The following is a 14206-nucleotide window of genomic DNA, read 5'->3' as shown; positions in this document are numbered from 1 at the left end:
GACAGTCTGCCGGCTCCTGCGCTGCGGCCTGTCGCAGCCCGCGCTGCAAATCATCTCTCACCTTGTCACCACCGAGATGGCAATTTTACAGCTGGCAGCCTCAATCACGGTGAATTTGCAGCTCACGCTCACTCTCCTCCTCTCTCTGCCGTGTGACGGTTTAGAAAACAGCACAATGATTTCCTTCCTAGCTGAAAGGACTTGGAATCCGATGAGCATGGTGGTGCTCAACCGCGGCGGGCGGGCAGTGCCGGGTCGGCATCCTCGGTGCACTGCGAGGCCGCCTGTCTGTGGGTGATGCTGGGTCCATGGAGCCATCCGGGTTGTGCCGCTCATCCAGCTTTTTGTCCCTGTAGTTTAAATTATGAATTGAGTTTCTGGTTTTTCTCATCAGCTCCAGCGGTTCTGAAAAGGGCTTTGCTTCCAAGCAGGTGCATGGTAGGCGTGAGTGGAGGAGCAGCCCCGAAAGGCCCAGGAGCATCCCCATGGTCTGTGTGCCCTGCTCTGTCCCTGGCAGGGACATGGTGCGCTCACACCAGGTGCTTTTACATGTTCCACACAGGGCAGGGGGTGGTTAATGTTTAATATCAGATTTACTCATTTGGTATATTGGCGTAAGGTTTTGATTTAGCAGAGCGATACAGCAGTCTACTGAAATCACAGCACAGGCACAATACAGCAACCGTGACATACACCCGAGTCACTACACAGGCGCGATGCCCGTCCCCGGTCTTCATATCCTCACCGCCATGGTGCTGGGCATCCCCAGCTGTCAGGAAGGGAGGTGTGGGTTGAAGCCAGCTCAAGCCCATTTCTCTCTTCAAAGTTTGTTTTATTACTTGTCCAGGTTTTATTCTCTATGTTAGGCTAAGCCACATATATGCTTCCCCCACGCTGGTCCAGCTGGCTCAGGAAGATATTACTCTCTACTAATTATCTCTGGGAAGGCTGTTTATACAACCTGATGATGCCCCGGTGCAGCCATGTGCCTAAAACCAAGGTCACCCTCCCATCCCCGGAGTTAAGTTCAGTTTCCGCATGGTAATCGCTGGTGGCTCCTTACATGCTGCCCTGTACTTGGGATTTTTGGCTCATCTCCTCTGAGACTTTTTCCACTGTGGGAGGTATCGGTCGGTCCCAGAGGGGTTCAGCTTCATTTCCTTCTTTTCCCGTGTAAGATGAAGTTAGCATTTTACAATCCATTGCACGTGCAGCAGGGTGCAGCAGCAGGTAGCAAGCCCTGGCAGGGCACAGGGAGCACTGGGGTGGGGGCAGCTTTAGCAGACGCCTCGCTCACCTGCTCCGCAGTTCGGGGTGCCATGTTGGGGTGCAGGCGCTTACCCGGTGCCATCCACACAGGAGCAGCAGCTGGCGGAGCTGGCGGCGGTGCGGCAGGTCTTGCAGGCTGACCTGGGGACCTCCATCCGGCGCATCGCCGATCTGCAGGTGGCCCTGGAGGAGCTGCGGTCCAGCGACGAGAGCGATGCCGAGAGGTGAGGCGAGGAGCGCCGGGGGCTGCGGGGGGCTGTGGGGGCTGCAGAGGGGCAGCCTCAGGTGCTTTGTAGTGGGGAAAGATGCTGCACTGTGCAAGGATGATGCCAGGGTGGCTGTAGCTGCATGTCTGCATCCTCGCATGTTTTCGCTGCAGCAGCACATGTTTGTGAACAAGAAACTTCCACGTTAATGGAAGGTTTCATGAAAAAGTGTCACCCTTAAAATCGTACTATGTGGCCTAGCTTAAAGTAAGCAAAAAGGGTGGAAATAGCCCCAGTCACAGAGCAAGCTTCTGTCCCTCGCAGCATGGTGTGCTGCTGTGCGTCAGCGGGTGCCCCAGCGCTGGGTTTATTGATTAAAAATCCTGCACTTTGATCAGCCATGGGGGCTGGAGGGACCAGTAAAGCTGTGTGGATTGGGTAGAGGATTTTACTAGAAAAAAATGGGAAAAAAATTCCAGTGAATTTTTCAGGTGTTATTTCTACAGCCCTCCAATTTTCCCCTCTGCTACACTGCTAAAGGGGCATTGTGACAAATGGAGACAAAATAGATAAATGCATTTAAAAAAAAAAAAAGCAGAGATGTGCTTGTCACCATGCCGTGAGAAGAGGTTTTCTTTAAGTAGTGATTAAACCAGGGCAGGGTGAGATAGAAACCATGAGCTCAGAAATTCACTCCTTCGTAAAACAAAAGTGATTTCCAATACAATTGACGCATTAGCGGGAGGTGAGAAGTGCATCCCTGCAGGGACGTCCACAGCTGCTGTGTGCAGGAAAAGCGGTGTATTTTGCTCCCTGCCCTTTGCCAGCGCAGGCACCCCAGAGGTATTCTGCGAGTGTAAATGCAACAGACGCTGCAGCAGCACCCACCTCTGTGATGGGGGTGTGTGTACTCTGGTCCCTTTTGCAGCCCAGGGCCTGACTGGTGCAGGGAGCAGGTGAGGAGGACTTCAGCCATGCAGTGTGCTGGGAACAGCCCCACTGCTGCCACGGCTGCACCTCTGCTCCGGCCATTGGAGGGGTTATGTTAGCTGGGAAGGTTTTTTCTTGCGCGGTGGCTTTGAGGAGGCTGCGCGAGCCATCGGCAGCGCCGCAGCTGACTCTCTCTTTTTGTCCCTTGCAGCGTGCAGACAGCGCAGGAGTCACTCTGCTCCAGGAGAGAGACGTGAGTGAGCCCTGGGGAGCTGCCGGCCAAAGGGCAGGAACCTGCGCCTGGTTGTGTGATGGCTTATCGACCAGCAGCTGCCCGCAGCCTGCCGAGGGCAGGGCGCAGATGGGCTTTCGGATGCGCTGGCTTTGTGTGCCCCCATGCCCATCGAGCCGCTCGCTTTCCGTTTGAGCTCTGGCTGTTAAATCAGTGGGATGCTCTCACTCCTCCAGGCTACACTTTGAGAATATGAAGCCGATCTGTGGCTTTGAAGAAGAACTGAGATCCTAGAGGACTTCATCCACTGCAGCTGGTCTGGGGGCTCCCGGCAGGTGGCAGGGGTAGCTCTGGCCCTGGGGGAGCCCAGGGGTGCGTAGGGCACAGTGGGGTACCTGGGATCACACTGGCTCTGTCACTGCAGCTCCAGTCCTGGGGCACTGTTTTCCTGCCCACCGGCTACAGGGCACTTACAAAAGCATGAGGGAAATAGTTAATGGCAGCAGCAATGGCACAAGGACCAGGTTGCCTGGAAAGGTTTGTTTTATCCAATCTGTGCCGGTGCCATGAAACAGCCAGAGCAGAGCCCACCAGCTGGAGCTGCCGTTGCTGGAGCTGTGAAGGAGCCCCTGGTCTGTGCCCAGCCTCACCCTCACATGTGCTCCAGGACCCCTTCCCAGTGCCGCCAGCCCTCCTGCCTGCGCTTGCAGAGCTAACGGGGTCTCTCCTCTCCCTACAGGGACGCCTGCTCCAGCATCGGCTCCACGCTCAGTCTGGAGCCCGCAGAGAGCATCAAGTCCTGGCCGGGTTCGTCCACGGGCTGGTCCTCCCCGGCGGGTGCCAGCGTGGCCGGGAGCCTCTCGGCGCAGTCCGTCGGCAGCCGCAGCACCCAGGGCCCGAGGTAAGGGGCCCCCAGCCCGTCCCTGGCATGGCTGCCTCTGGCAGTGACAGCCGTGCGGCTGCTTCCCTGGCACGGGGAGCTGCCACAGCTTTCCTCCAGGGAAACAGCAGGTGCTTGGTGCCAGCTCCAGCAACTTGCAGATGCACAGAGGGTAGAAAAATATCTTGCAGGAGCAAGCCATCACAAAGGTATTTAAAACCCGCCTGTATTTCTATTTAAAAAAAAAAGTGCAAGAGGCAGGAGTAGGCTGCAGGCAGTGCTGGTTTCCTAGCATTCAGGCACAGAAAAGTGGCAGCGGGCACCCTGCCCCGTCAGGGTGGCAAGGACAGCAGGCAGAGCTGTCAGCCCCGGCAGCTGCTCTCCCATCACAAGGGTCTGCATGGGCAGACAGTGCAGCCTGGAGGCAGGTGCTGCCTGCTCTCCTGGCCGCTGCCTGCTGGCTGCCAGGGGCTGTGGCTGCTCGTGGCCCCTCAAATGGGGGAACACAACATGGAGGGTGGACCCCATAACTCCCTCAGTAGAGCTGAGCATCCCAAACTGCTGCATATCCTCACAGGCTCCCACGTGCTCTCTTTGGCTTTTACTTTCCCATGGGAAAAATAAAGTCACCCCTTACGGGTGACCAATCCCACGGCACAGCGAGGAGCACCACAGTGGCACCACTGCAATGCCTGCAGCTGCTTGGGGACAGGGAAGCCCCTGCGGTTCATCGGAGGGTGCTGCAGAAGCTGGCCCGGGCACAGTGGGCACTTCAGCTCTGCTCCTTTCAGGACGTGCAGAAAGGAGTTCGGGGGGACTCGTGGTAGTTAAGGTCAAAACGTCAAATCAAGGAAAGTAGTCGTTGCCACGCCAGGATCAGTGAAACGCTAGATGAAAGTCACTACATCAAAAACATGCTTCAAGCAGTATAATATCCCTTGATGTATTCTCTAGAGATAATTTAAAGAGGCAATGCAGCCTATTTGCGGATTTGTATGCCATATGCTCGCCTTTTGCTGCTGAGGAAACAGTATGCATTTATACAGTTCTAATATAAAATATGTTAATTTTTGACGGTAATGCTAATGGGCTGTGAGGGAGTTGGAGAGTGGCCCAAGCACTCGCATGGCCAAACTGCCTCAGCTCGACTCTCGTGGAGCTGCCCTAAGGTGCTCAGCAGCAGGGCTGCCCGGGGCTCGGAGGGTGCCCAGGCGCCCAGCCGGAATTGGAGCCGCCTCACCAGGAGACCCTCCAGCCCAGAGACAAACCCCCTGTTTTCCAGCCATCCCTGGCACCGCAGGGTCACAGACAAACCAGTTCTTTGTGTTTCATGTGTGAAGCAATTGCATGGGTTGAGTTTTGAAAAGCTCTGTAAATCAGGATCTGGTGGCTGCATCTCAGAAGGGAGGTTGTGGGGACAGGGAAGGGCGTCGGGTCTCCTCCGAGGCTTTGGAGAGCAGGGATGGAGCAGAGGTGGGAGCTTTGGGTCCTGGCGCCGGGAGCAGCGCAGGGCCGAAGTGGCTCCAGACAGCATCATTCCCACGTAGGGAAGGTGGTTTCTCTATTTTGCATGCAGAGATCTGCAGAACGATAGCTTTGTAACAAACAAAAGCACGCTTTTTTGCATAACGCATGATCTGTAATGTCGATTGCCATGGGTCGTGGTGGCAGGCGGCAGTGCACAGGAGTGGAAGGACTGACCAGTCGAATTCAGGGTGGGCAGGGCTGGCAGTAGCCTTGCCTGCAGCCCTGGTGGGACCCCTGCCTGCAGCCCCTGACTTGGGGCCTCCCCGCCGCACTGCTTTCCCGGGGATGGTGTATCGGGACATGCATCGCTCTTTTCCCAGCTTTCCCCCCCATTCCTTCCAGAACCAGGGCGGGGGCCAGGCCGATGCTTGGCACAGCTTGCTGCGGCACCCACCGGCTCCCTGTTCATATGCAGGTCCATAGAGAGATGCTCTGAGCCGATAGAGTTTGATAGGGTTTGCAGACTGCCATTTCATTGCAGACATTAGTATTAAGCTCCCTGCTCTGATTCTGGCGAGATCTGTCCCCACTGCATTCACCTGCTTTGTACGGTAAAATAACTATTGCCAGAATTAATTTTCTGAAGAGCAAGTCCCCTGGCAGCAGACACCTCGGGTATGTCGGAGAAGTTTGAAGTGGTCCATTGCTGATACAAGGCAGAGTTTAAGAGCAGCTGGGGCAGGGCTGGGACCTGCAGGGATGTGATGGCTGGGAGCCTGGCTGAGCTCGCTGGGACCCCGCGTCCCACCCCAGCACCCATCAGTAAAGTAATTCCTAAGTACTGCTTAGGAGTCTTTGGTCCACATGACCCAACTCGGATGATAAATGAATGGTAGCAAATCAGGAGTTATGGCTAATATCCTATTTCTGAGCTGAAATTCACTGGATTTATAATAAAAGGGCAGGTATGTAGGCTGGACTGACCGTGGCCATTGTGAGAGGCAATTTGTACCTAGACCTGGAAACAGTGTGACAATCTGCCTCCGTCTTGGGGGTCATGAAGAGGCAAATTGCAAATCTTGGTGTCGTAGCTGTGTTTGGCTTCAGCTAATCTAAGATGGAAATATTAGAGAGGAGGCTATACGAAATGCAAACAAACAGACGATGAGACTGGTAAGGTAATAAAAATGAGATCAGCGAAATGAGCTCTTCCTTATTAAGATTCCTTTGTCTTACACAAGCACCCAGTAATGAAAAATGAATCTTCCTAGCATTCGCTTCTCAGCACTACATATGGGATATTTGCTGAACAAACAGCTGCCAAAAGCCAGAGGAAAGCATAGAAGGCTGTTACCGTCAGTAGTGTACAGGAATGAGAGATTTGATTAACGTTTCCTTTAATTCTTTGCTATTTAAATGCTGGTACAAAATGTTGGCCATCAGGGCTAAGCCTCAATAAATACAGCACATTGCAGATCTGGAATAAACTATCAGGTTTTTTCTTAGGAAGCCATTTCAAAACTTTACATATTTATTCTGTCCCTTGCCAGGCAGATTGGGGCTGCATTGCGATGGAGGGGCTGATCCTGAGGTGCAGGCAGGGAACGGACCTGCAGCAGAGGACCCTGCCTCTCGGTCCCTGCATCCCATGGCACTGCGGCATCCGCAGCCCCAGCATCACCCTGGCATCCTTTCCCCTTCTGCTTCGGTTCACAAAATCAGGAGCCCAGGTCCCAAGTCTGGTGGGGATCTGACACATTTATTTTTAAACATTATCATGTCAAAAGCAAATCATTATATGGGAAACTGGGAGCTCTTCTGTAGATGACGGCGTGACAAGAAAATCCTCTTCTGACAGAAATTAGGCCAGTATCTTTTCTCTCCCTGAAATGGAGTTGTCTTGGCTTTATTTATGAGCTACCAGGAAAAGCATCGGAGCCACACTTTCATCCCTGGTCATGTGTTGCAATGCATGTGTGGATTTTATTGTATAAATTATTTCAACTAGCATAATTGTAATCATGTTAATTGCTATGTAATCTTCACTAATTATTGTTGTATGTCATTTGCTTTGGTGTGAATGGCATATTGCAGAACTCCGTATTGGCCTACAGATGCCTTCCGAGTTCTGCGTCAGGCCCTGCTTTTGCCTTTGGCTGGGGAAAATCATCTTCTCTGACGCTGAGGCAAGGAGCGCAGTTTTGCTCGGCGGCTGTTGCATGCTCGCGGTCCTGTCCCCTGCAGCATCACCCACCACCGGGGCTGCCCAGGGCTCTCGAGGGTTATTCCAAGTCCTCGGAGTTATTGCCGGCATATCAGCCCTTGGCCTGCTATTTATGGACGAGCAGAGGTTGTTGCAGGATGGGATGGAACCATCTTGTGCTTGTGCCCTGCCTTGTGAGGAGGCTTGAGTATGGCCAAGAGAAGATTAGCCATGATTTTGGCGTGGGGTTTTTTTGGTAGCCATCAAGGTACAGTTAAAGGAACAAATGATGAGGACGGGGTGCCGGTGCAGCGGTGTGGGGTGCAGCCGCAGTGGCACAGCTTGACTGGTGACAGGGGATGGCAGCCCAGGCTCCCCAGCCACGGCAGCCTGGCAGGATGCGGCAGCACCAGCTCCAGTCTCTGGGCTTGGTCCGTCAGAAACCTGTTGCATGGGAGAAATTACCTTGTGGTCCTCAGGCTCCTTTTGCAGAAAGTAATTAATTGAAATAGAGGTGTGATTTCAGTGCACCTGTGGCACGGGAGCAGGGGCTGCTGCCCTCGCGTGCACCGGGGCACGCCATGGCGGTGGCTGGTGCCGGGGTGGGCGACAGCTCAGAGCCGCCGTGGGAGGGTCTCCAGAGGTGGACAAAGCATGTTTTGGCTTTCTAGGAGGGGAAGCAGTAACGGGTGTTGCTGGGAGGACCTGAGCATTTTAGATGCTGGAAAGCAAGAGGAAAAGCATCAAAAGCAGAGAAATCCCTGCAGTGTTTCCCCACTGCGCGGTGCCTTTTTGCTGCTAGTGTAATCCCCAAGGAGCTTTTGCATTTTCATTTAAAACCCAATCAAGCCCCGCATGTGCTTGCCAGGCAGCTGATGCTACTCAGAGTTAACTCACCACGACCCTGGCACCGACCTGCCGGCACGGCACTCACCAACCACGGGCCGATGAGCCGTGTCCAGAGAGATGTGGCTTCCCTTGGGGAACCAGCCCTTTCCCTGGCGTGTGCGGTTGGGTTTTGCTTAATGAATGCAACTAATAGGAACTGTTGGGAGGGACAAGGATGGATGGAGTGGTCTTGGGTTCAAATCTTCTGCTGAAAACCAGGGCATGGAGAGCATGGGCAGGAGATGATCCATTACACAGAGGTCCCTGCTTGGACCCCGGGGGCTGCGGGGCCTCAGCAGCCGGACTTGTACTAGCCATGGGAGCTAGAGGAACAATCCCGTGTTTGCAGCTTTCACTCCATTTCAGGCTCTAAAGATTTTCATAAAAATAGTAACTGTCCGTCATGCTGAACAGGACAATAAATAGCAGTGTGTAAACCGTCCGTGTTCACAGTCCATTAGTGTTTCCTACCTCTCCAGCTCACTTTTATCTCAGTCTTAAAAACCAAAGAAAAATATTGAAGCTGGCTGTTTAATTTATGAAAGCTGGTCATGCAGCAGTCAGTTTACAATATTATTTGGAAACGTAGAGAGTGATTGGAGCAATTTCTGTACAAATTCTCATGGAAGGATTACACCAGCTATTTAGGTAAGATGCAATTTAGGATCTTAAAAACCAACATTATCGAAATGTCTCAAACTATTAATCAGCTGTGACGCTTCAGCAACATCAGGTGCAGCAGCACGGGGTAGCCCTGGAGGTTGCTGCGTTTCAGGGAGACTAAATCTCTGGTTAATTCATTTTGCGTCGAATAATCAAATGGTTTGGGCTTGTTTTATGAGCTGCGGGCACGTGGCATGGCAGCGAGTGCCGGGGCCTGGCAGGCACCCCTGTGCCCTGGGCTGTGCCGGCAGGCACTGGGGACCTACAGCTGCTCCATTACCCCATTACTTCCACAATCGCTTGCATTTGCCAGCCGTGGAGTTTGTCTTCAGCCCATCTCGGCATGTAAATTATTTCATGGGTCAGCAGAGCCTGGTCCGAACGGGTCCCACGCGGTGGCTGGATTATGTGCTCTCACCCTGTTCCCATGGCAACCCCAGCATTCCCGGGGCAGGATGCTTCATTACCGGTGATGTAAAACTTGACCACTGCTCCCACACCTCGAAGCCTGCTGGCCTCCCAGAGACGTATTTATATTTAGGATCTGCCGCTTTACCCTTCGCTCTCTTTTTCCCTCCTCCTTTCTTTCTCAGACAAATTCACATCCTGGCAGCCTTCACATTAAGGCCAATTCCAGGTCCCCCTTGCCTGAGCAATGCCGGGGGTATCTGCGAGTGGGGATAATCCGCTGGTGATGCTGGCAGCTGCCAGCACTGGGTGCAGCCTTTGTCAAAACGCATTGCTCGCAGGCGCCTACGCTCCCCATCTCACCGGCAAGCGGCTGCGCACGAGCAGCCTATAGATAGTAACTGGCTATCATTGATCTAAAGTGATGTACTGAGGAGAGACACGGCACAGCTCTGCTGAGCGCCTGCTTTGTTTCAGCCATGTCCTGGCAAAGAGGCCCTTTGCTTTTCCCTACAGTGGGACAGGCAGAAAATCCAGTTTTTCAGGCCTTCAAACCAATGGAGGTGCTTGGGGGGTGGGGGGTAAAGTGTCACATCGGGGGCTTAGTGTCACCAGTGACACTGAGCCCACTGGTGATTGCAGCCCCTCCCCATCTCCGTGCATCAGCTGCACAAGGAAGCGGCCAGGCTTGGTGCAGAGAAGCCCTTTATGCAGCCTGCATGTGCCAGGGTCCATCCGCTTGAGAGGGGCTTTGGCAGCTGAACGTGCACAGCATCAGCATCCCGCGGTGCCCAAGGAGATGCTCCCAAGCTCGTGTCCTAGCAGAGCGGGTGCTCAGTGCCATCGAATGCTTTGGGGAGGGACAGGCAGGGTTTGGGGGAAGGCAGGACCATTCCCTGCTCCTGCCATGCTGCCACCATGTCCTTGTCCTGCTCAGCGAGTGGCTGCTGCAGGGGTGGGTATGGTGTCACCACAGCAGTCCCAGAGCAGCTCTTGCAGCCCTGTGGTGAAGAGCAGGAGTTAAATCAGGAAAACCAGCTGGCCGGCAAGGCTCCTCCTGGGCATCGTCTCGTGGCAGGCTGGCACCATGTGCTGGTCTCAGCAACAGACCTGCTGTGTGCTGCTCTGCTCTCAACATAGAGGGGCATGCCATATTATTATTATTATTATTATTATTATTATTATTATTATTATTATTATTATTATTATTATTATTATCCTTTCTGCTGCTCCACATATGCACTCAGCACAAGCTGCAATCCTGGTAGCAAGAGCAATATGCTGCCTCTCTGAGCCGACGCCGTTCCAAATCTGGCACCATGTTCTGGCTAAACCAACCCTGCAGACTGTCCATCAGCCTGCTGGGTGAGGGCTGTGTTTTCTGGGGATGGTGTTCTGCTGTGAGAGTGACCGGTGTGGCTCCTCTTCAGTGAGCAGAGGTGGAGCCCACACGGTTTCTGCATCAGTTCCTTGTTTGCAGGGTGAGGTCCCATTCCCACACATCACTTCTGTCAGTCACTCTTCAACGAGCAGCCCCCAGCCAGGTGTTATTTGGCTCTTGCAGTTCACAATCATTTCCCCCCCCCCAGCAGCAGCCTGGGCAATAACGTTAAGATGCTTTTGGGGTGCTCTGCGAGCTGGTTTCATAAAATTTTAGTGAATAATCTTTGGCTTTGACAGAAATAAAATAAATCCTACTTACTGCTATAATCTGTCAAGAAGAAAGGACATTTGGAGGTATGTGTTGGTTTGGCAGAGCTAAAGTCGGTCACGCCACACACCCTACACTGTGGATTTAGCCGGGTTGGCTGACCTAGAGTTATTTAAGACAAAATCTTTGGGCATTGCCCAACTGTTCAATGCAGCAGCGGGAGTTTATTCTGAGACTACCATGCCAATACCAGCTTTTCGCTGCTCAGCCTTGTCATTGCCGACTGACATTACAGTCACTGGAAATCCCGCAGCTTAAACTAACACCAATATCTCTTGTTTAGGGTGAGCAGAGACACGAAGGAACCAGCACCGAGCCGGCCGGCTTCTTCCCAGAGCGCTGCCAGGTCTGTCGATGCTGCGGATCTGGGGAGGATGGCAAGTCCCTTGCTCGGTGCTAGAAGACGGGAATACGGAAAACTTCCGGCAGATGAAGAGGAGCTGGAGAGCCCAAAAAAGCCTGCGGATAGGATAGGAGAGACGTCCCCGTCGGTGCCGCGGCGGGGGGGCTCTCCCGCCCCGGACCGGAGGTTCCCCAGCCCGCTGTCTCCAACGGTGCCGAGGAGGAGGGGGGTCTCTCTGGCAGCAGGGCCGGTGCCCAGCTCATCGGCTGCCCTCTCCGAGTACGTGGAGGAGCTGCGGCGGCAGCGGGTAGCGGAGCGGGAGCAAGGGCACCCGGTGCTGGGTGACACCTCTCCCCTCCCTATTTACCGCACCACCGGTGCCGCAGCCCTGCGGCGTTGCAGGGCTTTCCCGGCGGCGGAGGATTCCCTGGGGAAGCTGGAGGGGAATCAGCCAGGGGAAGGTGAAGCAGCAGGCGCCAGCCTCATGCGCTCCTCCAGCCTGCGAAGCATGGCCTCGGAGCCGGCTGAGCCGGCACGCTCTCCAGTGCTGAAAAGAGCATCAAAGTTTGGCTCCTACGATTCCCTCCTGCAAACCCTCGATGGCTCCAGCCGCTGGCCGAGCTCTTCAGCTGCAGGGATGGAGGTGCTGGGCGTGCTGCGGCCGAGCTCCTGGAGAAGGTACCTGGAGCCGTCGGTGGAAGATGTGGAGGTGGGAAGGGGCTCTGGGGGGCTCCTGAGCTCACCATCCAGCGACGGGCTGGGCGAGGGGAAGGGGAGCGACCCCTTCAGCTGGCGAATACCCACCCTCAACTATGAGAGGAGAACCAACGTTGACTTCGACGACTTCCTCCCAGCCATTCGCAAATCTCGCTCCACCAGCAGCCTGGCCAAGCCCGGGAGGGACAGAAAGGATGGCCACCGGCCCCTCACTGTCCGCTTCGAGGATGAGGCCATAGTGGGCAGCTCGGCATCCTCTGAGACGAAGGGCATGGCCAAGCGCAGCCCAGTCCCCCGGGAGGACCCTGGGGACCTCTCTGACTCCTCCTCGTCCTCTGGCTCCCTCCTCTCCTCCCGGAGCGCTGACAGCATCAAGCGCCGGCCGCAGCCCCAGAGAGGGGACGGGGAGGGATGCAGCGGCAAAGCCAGGACCCAGAGCAGTGGGACAAGCCACCGGGCAGAGGCAGAAGGGAAGGAAGACGATGTCAACAGCATCATGAGGAAGTATCTGGGAAAAGACTAAGGTCCCCATGCTGAGCCACTGACCGGCACCAGCTCAGAGCAGTGGTGGCAGGTTTGCGGTGCTGGCCCCGGGCCGCTGGCCCTCCAGCCCATGCGGTCCCTGCACCGATGCCGTGGAGTGCGTGGGGACAGGGTGCCCCGGGGTGTGTGTGGCACCAGGCACCGGCCCCCCCCCCTTGCCCTCTCCTTGCCCTCTTAAGAGCTGCGGGGGGGGGGCAATGGGGACACTGCCGGTGCTGGGGACAGCCCCAGAGCTGGCTACAACACCAGCTCTGAGTCTGCAGGGGTTCCCTGGCCTCCTGGTTTCCCAAAAATAGTGTCCCCCAGCTCCTACCAGGCCACCCGGCAGACACATCCTCCTGAGCCCCACTGAGCATTCCTCCTGGTGCCCATGCTTGTTCAGTTAATTTGCAAATCGCTTTGGCTGGACACTGGAGGTCATCCCCTCCAGAGGAGGGGGGGTCCCGCCTGGATCAGGCGTGCTTCCCCCAATTAGCAACTGCCTCTGACAACCACTTGGATCCAATTTCTGTATTGCAACTGACACTTCAAGAATTAGGATTTATTACTACAATCCAGGTTTGAAAGCAAAGTCCCTAATGAATGCGCCACAACTGTAATTAAGTGTTTAAAATAGATTAGAAAAACATTTTGTAAAACCATTGCCTTTAGACTAACTTATTGGATGTCAAGCTGTGACCAAATTGACTAAGCCAACACAAGAAGGGAGCGCGTGTTAATAAAACATTTCTTTCCAGGAAGCACAATTTGCATAATGAAACGTCCCACTTTCTGCAGACTTTGTTTCAATAAACTGCAGCAACTGGCCTCAGCGCTGCACCGAGTGAGGAGCCGCGACCGGGCAATCTGCTTCCCCGCTTCTTTGGAAGAGCACCTGATAGGAAACACGTAATTTAAACAGAGACTGAAAGTGGCTCCCCAAAAATCATGGGATGGTTTTACAGATGATGAGACCTTTTTTTGTTTTTAAACATACCATGGTTTCTTCATGCTCCTGCCCTGTTTCGCATCACCGCAGCTTTGCTCAGGGCCAGCCATGGGGACGAGGGACTTTCTTATTCTCCTGCAGTCATTTGACTCAGGAGTTGGTGCTGTAATTAAAAGCCAGTGGCTGCCATAGATGCCTGATAACATGCCACGCTGGCCAGGGGGAGGCCATACTGTAAAGAGCTGGAGGAACACCAAACCCCCTTCTTTTTAAACCAGAAGGTGCAGCCCAGATGTCTCATCCCATGTAGCACTGCTCAAAAATCAGCTGAACAGCTGAAGGGTGCTTTTGGGTCTCCGTGTGACACCCAGCAACCGCGGAGCTCGGAAGCTTTTATAATTCCATAGATAACTGAAGACAGATCCATACGTGCTTTTACAGCTTCTGCCTGTTTGGGACGTCTGGGCACATCTCACTGACATGCAAGGCAGTGCTGCGGTGTGTGTGGCAATGGGAGGCTGTATTCGGATGTCCGCTTGGTTTTTACACAATAAAATATTTGCTTCTTTGACGGCAGCCTCTTCTTGTCTTTTCTTTCCCCACAGCGAGAGCAGGTCTGTGGAAGCGGCGCGGTGCAGAGCTGAGCAGTCCCCCGCCAGCCCCCATGACTGGGGGCTTCTCACCCAAGACCCTTCAGCCTCCCCATCTCTCTGCACTCACAAAAAGCTCTTTTTTTCAGCCTCAACTCTCTTTCCTAGAAGAAATCCAAGCTTCCTCATTTTCAGAGGTTTGTGGCAAAATTATACAGGTACATGAAC

General features: G+C 54.2%; 1 protein-coding gene across 5 annotated transcripts in view; it reads left to right on the top strand.

Moving 5' to 3' along the window:
• Positions 1-13959, top strand: part of MYO18B (myosin XVIIIB) — a 77595-nt gene extending 63636 nt beyond the window's left edge. For 3 of the 5 annotated variants that reach the window (XM_030025068.1, XM_030025066.1, XM_030025070.1), the window contains 4 exons: positions 1360-1493; positions 2617-2658; positions 3377-3538; positions 11141-13959. In XM_030025068.1, coding sequence (XP_029880928.1) covers positions 1360-1493; positions 2617-2658; positions 3377-3538; positions 11141-12440 — 1638 coding nt within the window. In that variant the 3' untranslated portion in view covers positions 12441-13959. The remainder of the gene's footprint in view (positions 1-1359; positions 1494-2616; positions 2659-3376; positions 3539-11140) is intronic. The other 2 variants (XM_030025067.1, XM_030025069.1) reach the window with 2 other exon arrangements.
• Positions 13960-14206: the final 247 nt, after the last annotated feature.

The sequence above is a fragment of the Aquila chrysaetos genome, chromosome 9 (assembly GCF_900496995.4).
Source record: "Aquila chrysaetos chrysaetos chromosome 9, bAquChr1.4, whole genome shotgun sequence".
Taxonomy (NCBI): domain Eukaryota; kingdom Metazoa; phylum Chordata; class Aves; order Accipitriformes; family Accipitridae; genus Aquila; species Aquila chrysaetos.
Note: the sequence above shows the minus strand (reverse complement) of the source record. Positions and strands in the feature narration are given on the sequence as shown.